The 22,502-nt window shown below is 34.7% G+C and overlaps 4 protein-coding genes, 1 non-coding gene and 1 pseudogene across 5 annotated transcripts in view; 2 read left to right on the top strand and 4 right to left on the bottom strand.

Moving 5' to 3' along the window:
* The window catches only part of LOC104742500 (cytochrome P450 71B28-like), a 1,780-nt gene extending 1,498 nt beyond the window's left edge, over window positions 1-282 (bottom strand). The window contains exon 1 of the mRNA XM_019235593.1: window positions 21-282. Within this exon, the coding sequence (XP_019091138.1) occupies window positions 21-282 (262 nt within the window). The remainder of the gene's footprint in view (window positions 1-20) is intronic.
* On the bottom strand, window positions 410-1,361 carry LOC109128926 (cytochrome P450 71B28-like). Its single transcript, XM_019236393.1, has one exon. It carries the CDS (start codon window positions 1,322-1,324, stop codon window positions 425-427), a length of 900 nt encoding a protein of 299 aa, XP_019091938.1. The 5' UTR covers window positions 1,325-1,361; the 3' UTR covers window positions 410-424.
* LOC104742499 lies at window positions 3,662-6,413 on the bottom strand (annotated as a pseudogene).
* On the top strand, window positions 13,625-15,802 carry LOC104742498 (LAG1 longevity assurance homolog 2-like). Its single transcript, XM_010463508.2, has 6 exons — window positions 13,625-13,986; window positions 14,218-14,429; window positions 14,632-14,787; window positions 14,948-15,133; window positions 15,219-15,397; window positions 15,556-15,802. The coding sequence occupies exons 1-6, from the start codon at window positions 13,855-13,857 to the stop codon at window positions 15,573-15,575; spliced, it is 885 nt and encodes a 294-aa protein (XP_010461810.1). The 5' UTR covers window positions 13,625-13,854; the 3' UTR covers window positions 15,576-15,802.
* Window positions 15,968-16,040, bottom strand: TRNAR-CCU. The gene has a single exon. It is a non-coding gene; the product is annotated as a tRNA-Arg (tRNA).
* LOC104742497 (zinc-binding alcohol dehydrogenase domain-containing protein 2-like) lies at window positions 16,176-22,110 on the top strand. Its single transcript, XM_010463507.2, has 18 exons — window positions 16,176-16,372; window positions 16,758-16,931; window positions 17,025-17,206; window positions 17,297-17,402; window positions 17,504-17,580; window positions 17,830-17,917; window positions 18,289-18,475; window positions 18,580-18,706; window positions 18,809-18,877; window positions 18,960-19,061; window positions 19,154-19,249; window positions 19,355-19,429; window positions 19,567-19,686; window positions 19,766-19,894; window positions 19,994-20,071; window positions 21,436-21,522; window positions 21,634-21,720; window positions 21,915-22,110. Exons 1-18 carry the CDS (start codon window positions 16,318-16,320, stop codon window positions 21,963-21,965), a joined length of 1,890 nt encoding a protein of 629 aa, XP_010461809.1. The 5' UTR covers window positions 16,176-16,317; the 3' UTR covers window positions 21,966-22,110.

Raw genomic sequence — 22,502 nt, 5'->3', positions numbered from 1 at the left:
CTCCCATAGTTTTGGATCACGAGCAATCGCATAAGCGTTGATAATGATCTGTGTTTTCGCAGGAATGTCGTAGCCTTGGATCTTGACATGAGACAATGTCTCTCTTGGAAGCAAAAGTGGAGCTGATGGATGTAACCTGAATACCTCCCTGACCATGAGCTTAAAGTAGCGGAGTTGGTTTAGATCTTCTTCTGTGATTCTCTCCTTCTTGTCCCCAAGTGTTGTCCGAATCTCGTCTTGCACTTTCTTCATCACTTTCGGGTTTCTGATCAGTTCGGTCATTGCCCATACCGCTGTGGCAGCGCTTGCGCCAACTCCTGCTAGAAATATGTCCTGTGACATAAAACCAAAAACACAAATGTTAATGTTGCAAGATCATCAACCACTTCGGAATAGATATAAAACTTGAAAAAAGACTATTATATTATAGGTACGGTACCGAGATCATCCCTTTGAGATGATCAGTGGTGAACTTGAAAGCATCTCCATCTGTCTCTTGCTTCTTCATCATAGCGATCATCACGTCAATGATATAGGACCTCTCTCTTCCAGGCTTGAGATGATGATCGAGAATATTCTGAAAGAAAGTGTCTAGTTCCGAGAAAAGATTGTTCAACCTCTTGCTCTGACCGGAGATCCGGTCGATGAGTCTGCCGATTCTCCCGGGAAAGAAATCAGAGAATAGAGAATCTCCTATGACCTCATCAGACTTGTGCACAAGATCAACGATCCTATCTTCATCAACGAAGTCACAATCATAAAGATTGATCCCGAACCCGATCCTACACACTATATTTCCGATCAAAGTGAAAAGGGTTTTCTCAAGATTCACCGGAGATCGTTTCGTAGCAAACTCAGAGAGTTTCTTGACACACAAGTCGTTCTCTTCCTCTCTGATAGACCTAAAAGATTGAAGCTTTTTCAAGCTGAAGAGCTCGACCACCGAGAGCTTCCGCATCACTCTCCACTCTTCACCGTAAGGTGCGAACCCGACGTCTTTAAAGTTGTAAAAAGCTGCTCTGGTCCCGGCCGTCTCTGGTCGACTACAACACTCAAGATCGTGGATTTTTAGAACTTCCTCTGCTGCTTCTTTCGAAGAGATCACCACCACGGGGACGAATCCGTATTGGAGAAGCACTACTGGTCCGTATTTGTCGGAGAGATTTCGACGATGCCTGGGATGTAGTTCCCGGCGTTGGTGTAAGTTTCCGATGATCGGAAGCGTCTTTGGACCAGGAGGAACGTTCCATTTCGAAGATTTGAAAATTTTCAAAAAGATTAAGATAAGGGGTAAGAAGCAGAGGAAACAGAGGAAGAGTGACATTTTTCCTTGGCCTTCTTCTTCTCTCTAGAGGTTAATAATCTTCTTTTATGTATTTCTTTGAAACGAAAATTATTATTCAACTCATAAAAGTCACCTTTGTCCGCTGTAGTCTGTAGACTTGTAGTGTCACTGTCGATAATAATACACGAAGACTAACTGAACAAAACAAAAGCAAATTATAAACAAAAAAAAACTCTTTTGTACTTCTTTTAGTAGTGGTTCGATTGATTAAATTAAAGATTGAATTCTTTATACAAACCAAAAAAGTCCGGGCTTTGCGGAAAAATAAATCATTTGCCTAAAATTCTACAAATTGTATGAACTTCAAAAAAAAAAACAGTTATGAACAACTTTTATGATCACAGAAATGATCAAAAATTATTTTTAATACGAAATCTACATTTATGAAACGCTGATGTTTTAAAAAATAAACTAAACACTAGACATATTTTGTAAATTTGGTGAATTTGAGATCACTACCATACCATTCAAAAAGATCTAGATGTTCTAAGACCATCTTCATCAGTCATTCACTGGAAGTGTTTTTTAAATATAAAAATAATTAAATTTGTATGAATCTGTGTCTATCCAAAGAGATTTGTGTCTATCCAGAACTTCGGGTCGAAGAGGACATACTATAGATGATGCGTAAGATAATCAAAGATTTGTATATTAATAAAAATTTTGTTTTGCGACTTTTTACAATGTATAGGTATATTTTAATATAGGTACATGGTTGTATATTACTATGCATCAGTTCATTGTGGTCTACTGGTCTACGATTGAGAGTTGATGAATTGTTCTAAGCATAACCAAATAAATTTAGTTAAATTGTACTTGAATACATAAAAAATATTATGTACGACGTACCTATTTTCCTAATTTTTTTATCTGCATCGTCCTATATTTCAAATTGATGATCCTCTGTAGATTGATATGTTGTGAAGTCATTGCGGATGAAAACCAAAATTTAGCCGTTGGTTGTGTCAATACAATATATTCTTCAATATAAGCAATGCATGGGATCAGTGTTACTCAGATTAAGCTGAAATGTCTAGGAATACTTCTGTAATTACTAGAATTATTGTGATGGCATCTACTTATGTCTAGATATATATACTGGAATATCATAAGAGTAGAAGATTTTGTATTTATTTCAGAATCATGTTGGGCATTACTTTGTTTATCTAATTATTTGATTAAAGCATGGGAAAATTGAACTCTCCATGAATATTACTGATCTAAGGATTCCTTGTTTAAGTTCCTTGTAAAAGACTGATTTAGAGACTTAACTGTACCCGTGTGCCTTTTATTCGCTTGTCTAGGATCAATATCATGCTCCACCAGACTTCAAACGGTAGTTGTCTACCAAGCTCAAGTACTTGACAGCTTGCGGTAAACTTGTGAAGGTAAAATTTAATACATTTGCTGCATTGCAGGATTATGTGCATATATTTATCGAACGCACTGCAGGATCATGTGCATATTTTTTTTGGTCTATTGAATAGTATGTATGCCTTTTTGTTTTTGTCTTTTGAATAGTAGTATGCTTGCTTTATAGTTTGTTAGTAGAACAGAAGTTCTATTGATCCGGGTTTCCCTTTTACAGATTAAGCGCAAGTATAGAATTCCAAACTCCACTCCGTTGTCTTCCCACAAGAAAAAAGGTCCAGGGATGTTTACAGGCAGAGGACGTCTTCTTTGCATTCACCCAAAACAGACAGAGATGAAACGACTTTTCAGACAAGGTCACAGGTTGATGCAGAGTTAGCCAGAATGAAGAGTATGAACGTACATGAGGCAGCAGCAGTTGCAGCACAGGCAGTTGCAGAGGCAGAAGCTGCCATGGCAGAGGCTGAGGAAGCTGCAAAGGAAGCAGAGGTAGCAGAAGCGGAAGCAGAAGCAGCCCAAGCTTTCGCTGCAGAAGCTTCAAAGACATTGAAAGGAAGAAACAACTGCAAAGTGGTAAGAATCACCTTCTTTTATTACAACACCTATGACAGAGAAAAACTTTGCAAATCTAAAATGCTTGTATTAGAAAATGTGATTTGACAGATGATCCGTGCTTGAGATGATGGAAATCGAAGAAGAAGGAGCTAAATTTGAAGAGAGAGTGGCCTAGTGTCTGTGTTGATGATCCTCTCGTCTTGGGAAGTCTTTTTAGTAGTAAGCAATTTGTATGTTTATGTCTGTTACTTGTTTCTTCACAGTTTACTCACTTTTGTATCCCTTTGTTTGGATTTGTCAACTTTTCAAATTTTCAATTAAGTTTTAGGAATCTTCATGTACATACATATCAGAGAATCTTTTCCAAGTCCAGTTATATATTTGCTCTTACGTCCATTGTGAGTACAACTTAGTTCTAACTTCTAAACCAATACACAAAACCCAAAACAAAACAAAAAAAAAAGAGATATTGCAGAGAGTAATTGGACTTTACTCAAAACCAGAGGAACACAATAACAGTTACTAAAGCCATTGTAATGGTCACACGCTTCTTCACTTTACAGCCAATATAAGATTTTAAAGCTCACTACAACGTGCTACAATCTTCTTTGGGCAACCACCGTAGGAACAATACCACACACAAGTCGAGTTATTCTGCTCATTCCATTATTCCTGACTATACCGCAGGATTAGGGTATACTATGGGTTTCGGTTTCACTTCGATTTCATTCTTCGTACAAAGATTGTGTCTGGTTCATGCCTGCAAAAGCACAACACTCGGTATCAGTTAAAAGAGAGATCAATCCAAAAGCAAAACACAATAATATATCTAAAATGCTATCCGTAAGTTCAAAGGGTCATGGGTTGAATGTCTCTATATGCCTGAAGGCAAGCTATTCAAAAACGTCTAAGGTTTTATAACTACAAAAGATTAAAGAGTCAAATTCTTACGGTTTGTCTCCCTCTTCAAACGTGTAACTAGAAGCAACAGCCAGTAATCCACCATCTCGGCTGAATGAAAGCGCTGCAATACTTGTTGGATACTTAGAGTACTGCAAACAAAAAGGAGCAAATTGATGTTGTGTCTCACTTACCAAAAAAACATTGAAAAGATACAAATATCAAAAGCTCTTGTGATTGCTAACCTGATATAGCCTCTTCTTGTTGTTACCATCCCAAATGTTGGCGAAACCATCACAACCTCCGGAAGCAAAAGTGCCATAACTACAATTTATAAACCCTCAGGTTATTAGAAGCGATAGAGTTGAGCGACCGGTTTAAGTTTCAAAGTTTCTACATATGTCCATATAAATAAAGTTTCCCAGAACAAACTTAACAGCATTTGTTCTCAAATGAACTAGTAGCATTCACAATACTCTGAACGAGCCCTAAAAATCCATATATTCTCCACTAGATTTTCATCTTCTCCATACAAACTAACAAGTTCTGCTCTTTATCTAATAAACAGTAACTTTAAGCCAAATTCTGTAAGGACTAGTTGAATCAATCAAAATGCTGAAAGGAAACAATCAGGTTTCTTTTAAGACAAGAATTACATCGGATGGAAAGCAATCACATTTACAGGGTAGACAATGTCCCTACCCTCCTCAGATTTCCGGTGACATTTGAAAGCATATCTGACATGTTCAAAAACAGTTAATGAGATTAAAAAAAAGAAAAATGTAAAAGCCATATCTACCAGAAAAAGATCAGCAGATAAACAAGAAGTCATAGAGTACCATATTTAGTCAAAAACAGGTAAGAGCAAACACATTAGGGACATACTTTTTAGCTTGAGCAGCCTCTGATAGATCAAAAAACTCCATTGAAACCCTCCCTTCAACAGAGCTAAGGGCCATATCCTGTAAAGTATAATTGAAATCAAAAGTGTGGAAGAGGAAATCAGGCTACTGAGTATACTTGGCAAAAAGCAAATTTGACTGTTGGAAAAAAATCACAGAATAGGAACTATCAGCCATTTAACCTGATCCATTGGGATAACAACGAACACATCTTGTCTGGTATTTAAGAGAGGACTCTCTTCTCTGCTCAGGCTGGGACATATTTCTGAGATCATAAATGTTGACATGCCTTCCTGCTGTTGCCACTACCAAACGATTTCCAACTAAAGAAAGAGAGTTAACACGCTCAGGTTGCTGATATGTACCAATCTGTGTGCGCTCCATCCCACTTGCACCTCTTGGATCCCAACATTTGATCGTTTTATCCCAACTTCCAGTGATTACTTGCCCTATAAACATCACGTAAACAAAGTGTTCAAGTAATGCTATGGGATGATTAGAAAGAACAACAACATACTAAAAAGGATTCTGAGTTCCAAATAAAGTTGCAATAACGTTGAAGAATATATATGCCCTCAAACAAATGCACTAAAATAGCCGCTCTTGACAAATTTCATCAACATTAACTAATTAACAGAATGAATTTTTTATCTAGCCATCAAAAGCAATTAAGTATCAACAAGGTAAGAGTTCACATAATGATCAAGAACATCATAACCACTTTACCAACCTGCAGCATAAGAATACTCAACACATCGCACTGGCTTATCATGCGTCCCCAAGACGTCCTCTTTGCCAGCATTAAAGTCAATTCTGAAGTAAAAATCCACAAAACATTTCCAAAACACGATTATTGTACTCTCTCTCTCTCTCTACATCAGCAGTTTCACTATTTCTCAATTAAAATAGTAAGAGAACAAATTAAACATACCTTCTAACTTTATAATCGGCGCAAACACTGAATCCAGAAGAATCATCATGGAAACAGCAATCAAGTACCGCTCCCCTCTCAGCAAATCAGCGTCCGCATCATACAATCATACACTCTGCGATCCAAAATAACCGAAATCAAAGAATCAAATTAAAATCAGATCAGAGTTCCAAAGAGTAAATAAGTTCAATGTTTCAGAGAAGAGAGATTAGGGATTTTAGACTAACCTTATCCCATGAAGAGACTAGTAAATAATCGCTGCTATTAGAAAATCGAAGATTAGAAATCCCATCTGACGGCGGATTCGAGAGCTCGCGACCAATGGCCGGCATCATAGTCATCCTCAAGAACACGAATTTTTAGGGTTTATGCTATAGACAGAGGGAGAGGGAAGGAGAGATTTGAAGAAAATGATCTGTTTGAATTTCAAATTCTTTCCCAAATTGAATCTATGATCTATACAGTTTTTTGTTGGGCTATGAATTAGGCCCATTTACTGCACCCTAATGGGCTTTCAAAGAGGCTACGTTCAGTCTCTCGAATACAAGCTAATATTTATGCGTATTTTTATTATTATAAACTGTTCATGATTATAAAAAATTATAATACATTGGAAAACAATTTGTTGAGGTTAACTTATCAGGTAATCTTCATGCGTCTATCACTAACTAATATTCCAAGAGCTGCTACTCATTAACTACTAATGATTATAGAGATTAACTTATCAGGTATTAAGTAGTCATGCCTCTATCACTAACTAATCTTCCAAGAGCTGCTAGTCTTTAACTGCTAATGATTATAGACAATAGCGGACACAGGATAAATTTTAAACTAGATCAAGCATTTTAAAAAATTTTAAACTAAATTTAAAAAAAAAAATTTGATGAGGATAAATGTGTTTTTTTCTCAATAACCATTTGAAAAATTCAAAAATTTACCCAAGTGACCTGTCTTGCTTGAACGTAGGTCCGCCAGTGATTATAGAGATTAAGCTATCACTATATAATACTACGATAATCTCACGAAATTTTTTTCATTGTACACTAGTTTTCTTTATTTATTGTACACCGTAATACGTACTTGTCACGAAAAAATTCAAAAAATATGGTAGACAACAAGAAAGTCGCCGGTGCGCTGCCAAAATCCATTGTCGCCGGTGCGCTGCCGACATCCACCGTCGCCGGTGCGCCGTCTAAGCCTAACAAATTGACCACCGTTTACGAGAAAGAAAAAGATTGCGTCAAGAAAGTAAACAAATATTAGTTTTCCTTTTTCCCCTTGAATATGATGAAATACGACTAAATAAAATATGTTTTCTGATATAGTCGCATTATGGGCGGTGAAGAAGAAAAAGTGAAGTACTCGAAGAGGATTGATATGTTACTTCGTAATAATTTGGTCGATCACGATCACTAAAAACAAAATATTAATACTACTTGCTATCTTAAACAGTATTGGAATAAAATCGTATTTGTAATAGACTTTGGTTTAAAATGTGACATTTTAAATGTCATATGCTTATCATCCTATCGTACTTGTAATAGACATTGATAATATATATATATATATATATATATATATAAATAAGACTTTGGTTCCAATATTTGTATTTTCATTTTTCTAATTTCAAACATTGCTTCCTCGATATTTTCATTTTTTTATTTCATATATATATATATATATATATATATATATCTGCTTCAAAAAAACATTGGAAGGAAATGTAGAGAACATTTCCATTTAAATAAAGAAATTGTATCAAAAGTAAATGTTTTGATAACATCTTACATATATTGTTTAATATAAAATATTAAAGTAACAAAAATATAAGCAAAATATATTATAAATATAAGCAAAACATAAGTAAAATTTTTGATGTATGTGTTTTATATCAAGAAATAAAATCAACTCTCAGCTATCATATCATATTTTTTTTATTATTATCACGTTAACATTTGTTAGTTCACTAGATTTTAACTTGCGGTGTACCGCGAGACTATTTTTTTGTAATTTAAAAATTGAAAATATAATTTTATTTTGATTGTTAATTTTAGGATTTAACCCACATGAAAACTTTTTTACATAATTGTAATTTAATCAACTTAATTAGATATGTTTAAAGTTGTTTTATGTATATACAAAATATTAATTTCATTTAGAATTTAATCAATCAAAATATTTTCATTTAAAATTTAATCAATCAAAATTAGCTGGTGTGAAACTAAACATATGTTACCTTGTATAATACTAATAATCACAAGTTTGATGGTACAATTTTTTTTTTTTTATAAACTTTTTTCTTCCGGTTTGGACGACCAACCTTGAAATTATTTTCTAATTTAATGTTTGGTTGACAATATATATATATATATTGCATATAGTATTTTTCTTCTGTTTTGTTTTCTATTCATTTTGACATCAATTGTTCTAATGTTTTAGAAAACTTGGAAGATGAGATCAAATCAAAAGAGGAGGATTGTACATATTTTTATTTTCCTGCAAGAAATTAAAAAAAATTATTAAAGATCTTAGTATTTGTTATGATCAAATCAAAAAGAAAAGCACACATAGAAAACTTTAGAAAACAAAACTTATAAAAACAAAACATAAATGATGAAGATAGTAAAAAAACTTTAAAATATATAGTAACTTTATGAAAATGGTAAATAAAAAAAGTTATAAAATTTTTAAAAGAAGAAATTTCATTATTATATGTACCCTTCGGAAAAAAGAAATAAAAATAATATCTATATTACTCTATAAAAAGAAATCGTTATAGACTTAAAAGTCTGAGAGAACCTTTGATTTGATTTGATTTGATGAAATATAATTTTTTCTTATATTAAAAAACCAAATTTATTTTTTCTAAAACCAAGTCCTTAAACAAAAGAAAAATCTTCTTCTCCCTCGTTTGGGCGATTTCCCCAAAGCCAACTGTTCTAGTCAAAACCGGTTCATTATCCTTCGATCCCGGCCGGCGTCGGCTTCTCTGGCGTCGGTCGGCCCTTTGTTTCTTCTTTTTTTTTTTTTTTAATTTTCAAGTTCTTATTTCTGTATAGTTCAATAACATCGGCAGTTATGGTATCCATGTCTCATTGGTTGATGTTAAGAGTTTCTATGTCTCATCTCATGTCTCTCTTCCGAGAGTGTCAGTTTCCAACCCAATTCCGGCAAACATATCGGAGTAGTGTCGGCGTCCTTCCGTCGAAGATTAATCCAGACGGTTTTCATAGTTTCATTTCCGAAACTGATCGATTGCATCATCAACGATTTCAATCAAACGACAGCCTTTTCAAATCGATTACAAGTAACCAAGCCCGGATTTGGGATCCAGGTGTGTCCAATATTGTTTTCAACAATGGTAGAAATAAATTATGGTTAATCTCGGCGAGATTCTCCAGTAACTGCAATGATTCTCCGAAGAATTCATTGACTTTCGATCATGAAGATACACAAATATTCCTCAGAATTTTAAGAGATGGTGGTGCTTGACCAAATCCATTAACAATTTGTGACGGTCACAGGAGTTTTTTCAACACGAGAATGGATTACACCCTTCTTGATATACATGAAATTCTGCGACAAATTATGATGGTTGAATTCGCTTTCAATGACACGATGGCCAATTCTATGGAAACATCAATGGATCAAAAGACAACGACTCCCCAACATGAACACAGACGGTTCTCACCAAAACCATCGACTCTTATGATCTCTTTGTGGAGAGACATATGTGGTAATTATTGGTTTATTCAAGTGAACCTGCTTCGAAGGATTCATTTTTGTGTTAGTTACACTGAGGGCTATATTGAGATATATGGGGTTTTGGGTGTATGTCTTTCTGGCCTTCTTCTGTTGGATATTCTATCAAGTATGTTTTGGTTGGGTTGGAGACATGTATTAGGGACACAAGACGTGAGTAGACTGAAGAGACTTCCAAAGAAACATGGAGAATTTTTAACGGAAACATCGAGTAGTACATTGGTTTCGAGAAAGCGACAAGATTCAGAATCTTCTTCAACAACATTGAATTTTCATCTTCTAACTAAAGTTATACCAAAGGCATTTTGGAGTTTCAGCAGCAAGCTGATAGCCAATATCATTTTTGTGAAAGGTGGACATAGCAGATTTCATTTGTTAGCCTATAAGTCTAAAAATAGCATTGTTACTCTCCACTCTTTCATCGAAATTGTATCAATTTCCTGTATTTGCGTAAATGGTTGTATTGACGAGTTTCTGTATGTTGTAAACATCTATTAATCAATGTATTTGATTTGCCGGAAAAAAAACAAAAAACAAAAGAAAAATCTATGAAAATGAAAATGAATAAGATTTTTTGGAAAACAAAATATTTATGCTCCTTATGCATAAAACTCATATGAGACAAAAATATGGTGATGTATTCTATGTCTCATAACATAAGAAAAGTTTTGATATAAATAAAGAAGATGATGTTCATGTAAGAAAAATACTTTAAATTTTATTATCACCATGATGTTCATGACCCAAATGATAGTTTATTTGGTTTAGCTGGTAAAGAAATCTGTAGCATAATTAAAAAACAAAAAAAATCAGGTGTAGATTAGCAAAATTTTAAAACTAAAACCCAATTTGACTATGGTGAAAAAGCACATACCTTTTGATGCACCAATCACACTCCTATTTTATGATTACAATTGAGCTGCAAAAAAAACAATACAAAGTATGTAAAGTATGTATTAGTGATGCAAATTGTGAAGAAATCTACTATTTTATAGCATAGATGAATTGAAACAAAAAAAACTAATAACAAAGTACAAATGAGGTTATTTATAGTGTTAGTGTGATATCAAATTGAGTAAATATTGGTGAACAATAAAAAAAAAAATTGATGAAATAATTCAAAATATTTAATATTTACATGAGGAATATCTAATTAAATAGTTGTGTGTGTTTTAGTTAGTTTCTAATTGCAGTATTTTAGGATTTTGTAGAGATATTGTAGAAATATTTAGTTATTATGATTTTAATTATTATTATTTTTTCAGTAAAACATTTAAATCTTCTAAGTTAAAAAGGAATACATAAACTGATTTCCTAAAGATATTTTTTGAATAATTGATTTTATGAATATTTTAGTTATAGGGACAGATAATTTAGGAACTTAATTGATTTTATTTAGTTATTGTTAGGTATATATTAGTGTGATTGCTTTTGATTTTCCAAAGTTAACTTATTTAGTGTGATTGATTTTTATTTTCCATATTTAACCTAAGCAAATTTGAAAGCGTCTTCGGACCAGGAGGAAGCTTCCATTTCGAAGATTTGAAAATGTTCAAGAAGATTAAGATAAGGGGTAAGACCAAGTTCAACGGTGATTTTTAACCGATTGTTAAGGAATGCTTATGATTAAAAATAAATCAAAACACATTAATAATGCTAAAATCGATTCTAAGTTAAGCATTTTTAGAATTGTTTAGGATCGTATATGTGTTGCTCTGTCATTGGTTGGAGAAATTAACAAAAACAAAAAAAAAGTTCGCACAAAGATTTTTTTTTCTTTCTTTCGTTTCTTTCGACCTCCTTCTCTGTGATTTTCCTCTGAAGTCTCAATCCGTCGAATTGAGAGAAGAGATGTGACGGAAATCGGTTTCTAATTCGCCGTTATCACCATCCAAGCGACGTCGGTGACAACTTCGGCCTGATTCCTCAACCGCAAACACCAATCGGGAAGTTAAAGAAATCGATGAGTTTGGTTCAAGGACGCTCCAATCTTGTCTCCATGGTACGCATATCTCTGATTTAAAGTGTAGATCTTTACTATCTTCTGGATTGAGAGTAGAAATTAGAAATTTAGGGTTTACTGATTTGGGAATTTACTAGTAAAATTAGGGTTCAAGATGTGAGTTTGTTTGATTAATATCGGGTCTTTGTCGATTGGGTCTTTCGATTGAGTGTTTGATTTTAGCAAGTTCAGGATGTGAGTTTCATCTCTTCCTCTACTTCTTCTTCGATTACTTTGTTTGAAATTGATTAAGACCCGGACAATGAAGTCGTTGTCTTTGCCAAAAGAACTGTTAAAGACTTGAAACTTCCCTCTGCATTTATCACTCATATTGCCCAATCTATTCAGGTTTTTTCTAAACTAGATCAACACTTTACACCGGTTACTTAAGTTTCTCTCTTCTGCTATGTTTTTGTTGTTAAGCTCTTTCACTTGTCATAGAGATGGATGATAGATTGAGAATTTTGGGTTACCACTTAGTCTTATGTTAGTTCCAGATTCGACTTATTGTTTCTAAATCTTTAGGTTTAACTCAAGAAGAGGCCTGATTATAGCATTGTACCATGAGTTGTATTATCTTTAGGATTACATTGTGTGATGTTTTTGCTTCAGTTATGCTTTATTCTGTTTTTATTCAATCAAATCCTTTAACGCTCTATTAAGGTAAGCTGCTAATTTTCTTGTTGCAAGCAGTTTCCTTCGCAGCAATGCAAAAAAACGTGTGATGTAAGCATCCAAATCAAGTTGCTTATTCCTTGTAGGAGCTCATGACCACTGCCTCTCGAAGACACAATTCTTCTCGAATTTTCATTACCAGGTTTTGCCTTTAACCGCATCTAAATATGTGTCACAAGGTATATACAAAGTCTAACTGAACTCTGTACCCTTTCTTTTGCAAGCTCGAACAAAATGACCAATGAGGGACAGTACTCCGAGTTTTGGAATCGTAATGAAGATGGAAGCAATTCCGATGAGGAAATTTCAGATTCAGATGGTAACTCACTTGCTTGATATATAAGCGCATGCATATCCAATCTTTTCGGTTAAACTTCTTGTAGCTTTTAAATGTCTAAGTCACATGTTGATTCATCTACATCCAGATGCCAATGAGGCTGCCAAGAGCCTAGCAAGACCTAAACTATCAAAAAAATTGGGACTAGACGAGAAACTAGTTTTACTAGAGCAAGCTGAGCAAGTTGTAATCATTTGTTTAGAAATCTCTATGTTTACATTGGTCATTTTCCTGCTTTGTCTTGGAGCATACCATTTTACAGTGGTCAACAAACCAAATTGTACTTGACATATTACAATTTTCAAAAAAAAATTTTAAAAAATTTTAAAACCCAAAATTAGGATCTACCAGTGGAGCAGACCATTTTACAGTTTTTAAAAAAGTTTTAATTTTATTATTTTTAATTATTATAATTAAAAGCATACTTAAAATCTTTTTTTAACACTCCACCGTTGAACTTGAGGGAGAGTGACATTTTAATAAGAATTTTGTTTTACGACTGTCTACAATATATAGGTATATTTTAATATAGGTACAGTACATGGTTGTATATTACTATGCATCAGTTCATTGTGGTCTAGTGGTCTACAATTAAGAGTTGATGAATTGCTCTAAGCATGACCAAATAAATTTAGTAAAATTGTACTTGAATACATAAAATATTATGTACAACGTACCTGTTTTCCTGATTTTTGTTTTATTTCACATACTTGAATTGAAACCATTAAAATTGATTGTAAATAGTAAATAGTTATTAAGAAAAGGAAAAAACAAGTTGCAAAAGAGGCATGATAAATGACGCATTTCGAATCTCTCTGCCATAAAACTCTCTTCTCTCTCTCTCTCTCTTTATGCGCCTTTGCTTCTCCTCCGTCTTTATAGGCTCTTCTCCAATTTTTATGATCCATTCCTCTTCATTCTCGCCCAATTCCGTGGTTCTTCTTCCGTCGCCGCCACAGTTTTTGGTCTTGTTTCCAGCGACAAATATAACTTTTTAACTTCTTCTGTTCTGTTTTTTGATGTTTTTCTCCGTGAAAACCGAGGTCTCTCCGGCATAGTTTGTGTCGCCGGAACATGGTTGAATCTGTATATCCAAGCGCTGATAATGACGTCCGAAACCTTAAAGCTTCGCATTTCCAAACCGCAGTCTACTTTGCCTTTGGATTCTTCTTTTCGAGGCTATTCCTCGATAAGTTCGTCTTTCATGTAAGAAACACTATCTTTATCTTTGTAGTATGTTTTCTATCTCTTTTATTGAAGCTTCTGTGTCACAAAGCTGAGAAAGAGCATTGCTTAAGCGTTGCATGTGTGTTATTGTACCATTGTTATCAATGTTAAGATTATCTATATATATATATATATGTATATGTATTGCTTACATTTGCAAGAACCGCTGTGATTAATGTGTTATGTTGTTTGTTGTTTTGAGTATTGCAGAGGATAGCTATTTGGCTTTTGAGCACAGGTTCTTCTCCACTAAAATTAAACAATGCTACTACTCGTGCGAAAATCGTCAAATGCAAAGAGTCCTTGTGGAAACTGTTGTACTATGCTGGTTGTGAATTATTTGTACTCGGATTCGTTTATCCAGAGCCGTGGTTTGGAGATATTAAACTCTACTTCCACGGATGGCCTAATCAAGAGCTCATGTGAGTAGTTAATTCAAATTTTGGTTTCTTGATTCTCATGCCTTTGAGTTCTTGATTTAGAAATATATATGCACCGGAGCCATAAGCTTATTAGTTACATTAATTTCATGTCGCCTGTTCTTAATATATAGGGTTCTTAGAACATGAACTACTTAAGCTCATGATTAACTTCAACTAACTAATATTTTTGTTGTTGTTGTAGGTCTTCTCTAGAGCTTTTCTATATGTGCCAGTGCGGGTTCTATGTTTATAGTGTTGCTGCGTTGCTTGCGTGGGAGACCAGAAGAAAGGACTTTGCTGTCATGATGTCTCATCACATAATTACTATCATCCTCATTGGCTCCTCATACGTAGTGGGGTAATCAAATTTTGATTTTTGTCTATTGGCATTATAAATACTTGTTGAGGTTGGATTGATACTTAAAATAGCATAGATAAACACTTCAGATCTATAATGGAATTCTTTAGATCAAAAGGGCTACAGAAAAACTAATCTTTACTATTTTATTCATATGCAGCTTCTTTAGAATTGGATCAATCATCCTCGCCATTCATGACGCGAGTGACGTGTTTATGGAATCAGCTAAGATTTTCAAGTATTCGGGAAAGGAGCTTGGAGCAAGTGTGTGTTTTGGATTCTTTGCTATCTCGTGGTTTTTGCTGCGGCTGGTTTACTTCCCATTTTGGATCATCAGGGCTACAAGGTACACACACACACACACACAGTTTATATACTCCCAAAGGATAAAACCTCTTACTCTTTATCGGTTCGTGCAATGATATTTTCAGCTGGGAACTACTAGGATATTTGGATATGACATCAGGAAAAGGCAAAGTGATGTACTATGCCTTCAATACAATGTTACTAATGCTACTAGTTTTCCACATATATTGGTGGTATCTTATTTGTGCAATGATCATAAGACAGCTTCAAAACAGAGGAAAAGTGGGAGAAGACATAAGATCAGGTAACAACACTTATTCTTTTGTCAATATTTGTATATAAGATTAAAAGTTTTGCTCATAAGCATTTGACAATCACACATGAGAATATCAGTCAAACTATTCATATATGTGTGTGTATTGTAAGTTTTGAGTGACTTTACTTTCATTACAACAATGGCAGATTCGGAGGATGATGATTAGGGTTTATTGCTAGAGGCCATGGTGAAAGAAATGGATTCCACATACCTCAAATGACACTTTTATTTAGCATTGCTATTACTCATTAACCTGGAGTAGTAAAGAGAAGATCAGAATTAGAAAAAGACATATATGCAAATTTTGGATAAGTTACTAATAGTAAAAGAAAATCTTGTTGTTGTTCTTCTTATTAATTTTTGTAAATGAAAATCCAACCCCTTTTGTTTGTATGGGTTAAAATCTAGTTTAGGTGACAGTGTTATCTCATTGTCGTTTGTGTGTTGTAAACTCCAAGAAAGAAGATTAACCAAAGTCTGACTGCTTTGATCAATATCATTAACCGCAAATAACAACAATCAAATATGGAAAGATTTAAAATGGAGGAAAAAAAATGACGCGCCAGGTAGGGGTCGAACCTACGACCTTCTGCTTAGGAAACAGACGCTCTATCCACTGAGCTACAGGCGCTTTGTTGATAACCACTGTAATTTAAATCTAATTACCCTTTTTGATATACACTTTTATCAGGACAAACCGGATTCGGACAAACCAAAGTGTCGTAATGATTGTAGACGTGTCACAATAGAACAGACGGTGGGGCTCTCATTAGCCTTCTTGATCTTAATATTTCGAGTTTCGAGAAGAGGATCAAACAGTTCAATCATTCATCATCTCCAGCCTCTGCTCCCACTTCTCGTAAGAAGAAACCTTAACCAAATCGAAGCTTATTTCTAAATTCAATTTAATGGAGCTCAAGCCTGGTTTATCCGCTCTCGTCACTGGTGGAGCCTCCGGCCTCGGTAAAAAACTTACATTTCCGATAATTGAATTATTAATTTTGTTACTTTCATGTGGTTGTTGAAATCTTACGGGTAATCTTAGATTTTAGTAAAAAGAATTTTAGTAATTGCTTAGATTTGCTGACGCTGGACTATACTTTTTAGATTTACGTATGAGATTGGTGTGTGACACATGATATTGGTTCTTATGCTTTTATGTAAAAAGCTTTTGCCCATGATGAAAGAAAGATACAGACAGAACACATCTGTACTATTTTTTGTGTGTGTCAGCACATCAAAACACTCCTTTTGGTTTATGTCTGTAGTATACTTCTGTGTCCGGACATTTTTGTTGTCATTGCAATCTAAAATAAAATGTGATCTTTTTGGTGATGATTTTGTGTAGGTCGAGCTCTCTGCTTAGCTCTTGCTGAGAAAGGAGTGTTTGTAACTGTGGCTGATTTTTCGGAGGAGAAAGGACAAGAGACTACTTCGCTCGTACGAAAGGCGAATGCCAAGTTTCATCCAGGGTTAAGCATTCCATCTGCTATCTTTGTGAAATGTGATGTGACTAGTAGAGGTGAGTGTGTAAGTAGTAGTTAGCTTGAAGATGAAAGCAGAAACCTCTGTCTTAGTTGTTGTTATTGATTTTTTTCCTGGATTATGAGAGCAGGAGATCTCGTGGCTGCTTTCGAGAAGCACTTAGCCACATATGGAACACTGGACATCTGCATTAACAATGCTGGGACTGGCAATCCTGTTAGATTTGATAAAGATGACACTGATGGTTCTAAATCATGGAAACACACTGTTAATGTGGACCTTGTTGCAGTTATTGAAGGCACACAACTTGCAGTAAGTAACTTGGTTTTGTTAAGTTCCGATTTTTAGTAACTCGGTTTTATACGAAAGTTATGACTATTGTGATATTCCACTTTTGTGTAGATCAAAGCTATGAAAGCCAAAAAAAAGCCTGGTGTTATCATTAACATGGGATCAGCTGCGGGTCTTTATCCAATGCCCATTGATCCTATCTACGCTTCCGCTAAAGGTTTTATTTTTTACTTGTGTTTTTATTATTTCTTTCAAACATGTTCATTGGATTATATCATTTATCTTTTTGGTTTATCCAAATATGTTACATGTCTACAGCTGGTGTCGTCTTATTCACTAGATCACTGGGATATTACAGGCGTCAAGGGATCCGCATCAATGTGCTTTGCCCTGAAGTAAGAAGAATATCTTAATGTCTTTCAAAATGTTTACTTATGCCCTATTGGGCTATCTAAATGGTAGAATATATTTGATCAGTGACATAGGGCATCATACTTGAGCCAGATGGGTTTGAATTTTCGTTTTTCTCTCATCAAAACATTTGTTACTTCAAAAAGCTCTGTTATGAATGTGTATGTCACAACCAAAATACTGTTTTCTGAGTGTGTTGTCTAAATTTTTGCTTCAAAACTTTCGTTGTGCAGTTTATCAAGACAGACTTAGCTGAAGGTATGACTGCTTCAGTACTTCAGTCAATAGGCGGTTTCATGTCTATGGACATGTTGATTAAAGGTTTGTACACATATCTGATTATGACCCCTTGGACTTATATATATCTTAGGGATCAGCTGCATATGTCTGCTGGAATTTTTCACGCTTTCTATATATGTTTTCACACCGAGCAAATTATTCTTGTTTTATGCTTTGAATGACATGGTTTGATTGGTTCAGTAAAATGTGGAGAATTAGTCCGGTGCAGAAATAATTGGAACATATGAATGCTCTTATTTCCTAACTGTATTTATCTCTATGTTTTATGGATTGTTATATAGTCTCACCTTCAACTTCTATCCACATTGCAAGTTGTTTTCGATATAGGAAGGATACCAGTATGAGATCAAGCTATTACTAAAAATCCATGGGTTTGCCATATTTTTTTTTAGGTGCTTTTGAGCTTATAACCAATGAGAAGAAGGCCGGGGCTTGTCTATGGATTACCAACCGCATGGGTTTGGAGTATTGGCCAACTCCAATGGAAGAGGCAAAGTACTTGGTGGGTTCAAGTTCCAGAAAAGGACCTTCCTTTAAAGTATCTACCAAGATTGAACTTCCTCAAAACTTCGAGAAAATGTAAGATAATATGTGACTCTTAGAACCAGGACTTAGGTTGGATGAATGTAGTATTTCTATCTCCTCCTAGAGTACACATACTGATGTCTTACTCTCTCCTTCAGAATTGTACACGCCTTGTCTCATCATTTCCGCAATGCTACCCGCATAGTCCGCGCACCACTAAAACTACCCATTGGACCTCACCAAGTTCTCCTGAAAATCATCTATGCTGGTGTTAACGCAAGTGATGTAAGACCACCTTCTTAGTTGTTCCTTGTAACATTCTTTTTCTCCATTAATAGGCAACTCACCTAAACTTTTTAATCTGTCCTTGTTGTATACCATGAGCAGGTAAACTTCAGCTCAGGTCGTTACTTTGGCGGCGGCTCCCCGAAGCTCCCCTTTGATGCTGGATTTGAGGTATATTTTGTTGAATTTAAACTTCTGTAGCTCTTTATTGAACCATGCTTTATTGGGTTCCTAATTTGATTCAGTTTTCCAGGGAGTTGGAATAATTGCAGCAGTGGGAGAATCTGTTAAGAATTTGGAAGTTGGGATTCCAGCTGCTGTTATGACATTTGGAGCATATTCCGAATACATGATTGTATGAGAGCTCCTAAACCATATGAGCAATATTTTGAGAGTTTTTTCAAGGCTTCATTGATCAAAATGTTAACCTGTCTTTTGTGAATTTAGGTTTCTTCTAAGCATGTGCTTCCTGTTCCAAGACCGGATGCAGAAGTTGTTGCCATGCTTACCTCGGGATTAACTGCATTAATCGCCCTTGAAAAGGTCGTAATTGATCGTAGTCTTTCATTTTCTTATGCCTTCATTCTTTATTCTTAAGTTGCTATATTTAATATGTCTGACATTTTCGTTATCTTCTGGGATTCACAGGCAGGACAGATGAAATCAGGTGAAACAGTACTTGTGACTGCTGCTGCAGGAGGGACTGGACAATTCGCAGTCCAGGTATAAGTACCTTAAGTTGCTTGAATAAGAGTATCTAGTTGTGTAAAGTACTAACCAGAACATAAATCATTTCTATGTAATTTGTGGAAGTATTTGTGCCTGCTAGAATCTTGATTTTTTAGAGATTTTCTATGCAGCTTGCAAAGTTAGCAGGGAATAAGGTGATTGCTACTTGTGGAGGATCAGATAAGGCCAAGCTACTAAAAGAGCTTGGGGTCGATCGTGTTATCGACTATAGAGCCGAGGATATCAAGACGGTAGGGTCCAAGTAGAAACTAATTTTTATTTTATTAGTGATTAATTGACAATTAGAAAATGCTGTTCTAATTTTTCCAGGTCTTGAAAAAGGAGTTTCCAAAGGGTGTAGATGTTATATATGAATCAGTAGGTGGTCAAATGTTTGATATGTGCTTGAATGCTCTCGCTGTTTACGGAAGACTCATCGTGATTGGAATGATCTCTCAGGTTCCCTATCATATCACTCTCTGTACATCTGTCTAGACAACAATTTTGTTCTTCATGGGGTTTAAAATGGGCAGAAATAACTTTGATTTCGTTTTGCAGTATCAAGGGGAGAAGGGATGGCAACCCGCAAACTATCCAGGGCTGTGCGAGAAAATATTAGCAAAAAGCCAAACTGTGGTATGTTGATACGGCCATGTGGGTCTCTCTGTTTTTGCATTCAATCCTAGCTTTGGTATTTATAAAATTGTCTAGAGTTTGACACTGTTGTTTCAGTTCAAACTGTTGCGTCTAAAATGTTGATTTAGGGCAGCAGGACAGACACATTCCTTACTTCTAGATAGAGATGTCAAAATGGTTAACTCAACCCAACTCAACTCATTATCCAATGAGTTAAAAGTTAAATGAGTTAATGAATTGACTCAACTCATTTAACAATTGGGTTGGATCAACCCATGAATCCATTTAATTAAATGAGTTAGATGAATAATTGGTTCACCCACTACAATATAAATTAATTAATATATAATATAAAATAATAATAATTAATCTTTATTATCCTTTTTACTATCATCATCATTATCACCATCACATAACTTTTAGTGGAAAATTATAGAGGAAAAATCAGATTTTACATTTTCGGCCGGAAAATTGTGGTTTTGAGATTTTGGCGGAAAATTATGGTTACCATTTTTGGCGGGAGATTTACGTTTGCGGGTTTGCGTTTTTGGCGGAAAATTTACAGGTTTGCGTTTTTGGCGAGAAATTTACGGGTTTTCGTTTTTGGCGGGAAATTTACGTTTGCGGGTTTGCGTTTTTAGCGGAAAATTTACAGGTTTGCGTTTTTGGCGAGAAATTTACGGGTTTGCATTTTTGGCGGGAAATTTACGTTTGTGGGTTTGCATTTTTGGCGGGAAATTTACAGGTTTGCGTTTTTGGCGAGAAATTTACGGGTTTGCGTTTTTGGCGGAAAATTTATGGGTTTGCGTTTTTGGCGGGAAATTTTACGGGTTTACGATTTTGGCGGGAAATTTACGGGTTTGCGTTTTTGGCGAGAAATTTATGAGTTTGCATTTTGGTGGAAAAATAGTGGGTTTGAGATTTTGGCGGGAAATTGCGGATTTGAATTTTGGTGAGAAAATTGCGGGTTTGCGTTTTTGGCGTGAAAATTATAAATTCTGAATTTTGGCAAGAAAACTACGGATTTCAATTTTATCAAAAATTACGGATTTGTGTTTTTGGCGAGAAAATTGCGGGTTTGAGATTTTGGCGGGAAAATTATGATGATGTTGATGATATTAGGTTGATAATGTAGAAATTGATGGGTTAGTGGGTTAACTCATAAACCTATTATAACCAAACTCATTTGACTCATTAACTCATTTAATCATCAACTCATTTAACCCATCAAGTTATTAGAGTTAAAATTTTCAACTCATTAGGGTTCTTGAATTGAGTTAAACCATTAGTCTTGACCCATTTTGACACCCATACTTCTAGGTTAATTTAATTTACAATAACTAAACAAACAACAATTGTTTCAGGCTGGTTTCTTTCTGGTGCAATATAGTCAACTGTGGAAACCAAATCTTGACAAGCTATTCAATCTTTACTCTCTCGGAAAGCTTAAGGTAATAATGCATCATCTATTTGTCTTTGAGTTTCTTTTGCTCACATTTAGTTTGTTCACCAAATTGATTCTTCACTAAACATTTGCTTTACTTGCGGTGACCATTGGGTAGGTTGGGATTGATCAGAAAAAGTTTATAGGTCTAAACGCTGTTGCAGATGCAGTTGAGTATCTGCATTCGGGTAAAAGCACTGGAAAGGTAAAAATATATTTTTTAACTAATCGAAAAGTTAAAAAATACTAATCGAAAAAAAAAAACTAATCGAAAAGTTGAGTAATGAAGAGTCACACATCTTTTTGCTTAAGAACCATAATGTTTTTCAAGAGTCACAGTTCACCTTATTCCTGACATGTTAACCAGTATCTTTCTTGTTATTCAAAAAATTTGTGCAGGTTGTCGTATGCATGGATCCCACATTCGAGCAGAAAACGTCGAGACTGTAATAATAAATCTTTATTGAACTATATATTACACCACACCACACCACAAAATAAAAGAAACGACAGAATAATAGTAATAGGTTTTATTGTTTCAGCAAATATTGTATTTTTCTTCAACAAATGATCAATTACTCTATTCAATTTTCAATGGAGTGCAGTAAAACTTTAAAATAAGCAAAAGTTATAGTGGTGATGAGTGATGATGACCCCGCTCGTAGTACACTAAAACAATATCGAATCATTCTAAAAACAAGATTGGGATTTGGGAATAACGTACTATTTGGAAAGAATCATTTCTAAACAGAAATGTTTTTGTTTCCACAAAAAGAGTCCTAAACTAGAAGGAATTTAGATATTGATACTCATACTATATACAAAATGGCTAGACAAGAAAGATTTGATTGAAGGTGTTTTGTCAATATCTCTGCCCATACTATTATTAGCTGTGTCTGTGTTGTAACTTGCAAGTAATAGAAGCTTCTTAAAGAATTCATCTGCTTTTTGCTTTTTGTCATTTTCTTCAAATTTACCAATAACCAA

The sequence above is a fragment of the Camelina sativa genome, chromosome 14 (genome assembly GCF_000633955.1).
Source record: "Camelina sativa cultivar DH55 chromosome 14, Cs, whole genome shotgun sequence".
NCBI lineage: Eukaryota > Viridiplantae > Streptophyta > Magnoliopsida > Brassicales > Brassicaceae > Camelina > Camelina sativa.
The sequence above is the reverse complement of the archived record's forward strand: the minus strand, read 5'-3'. Positions and strand labels throughout refer to the sequence as shown.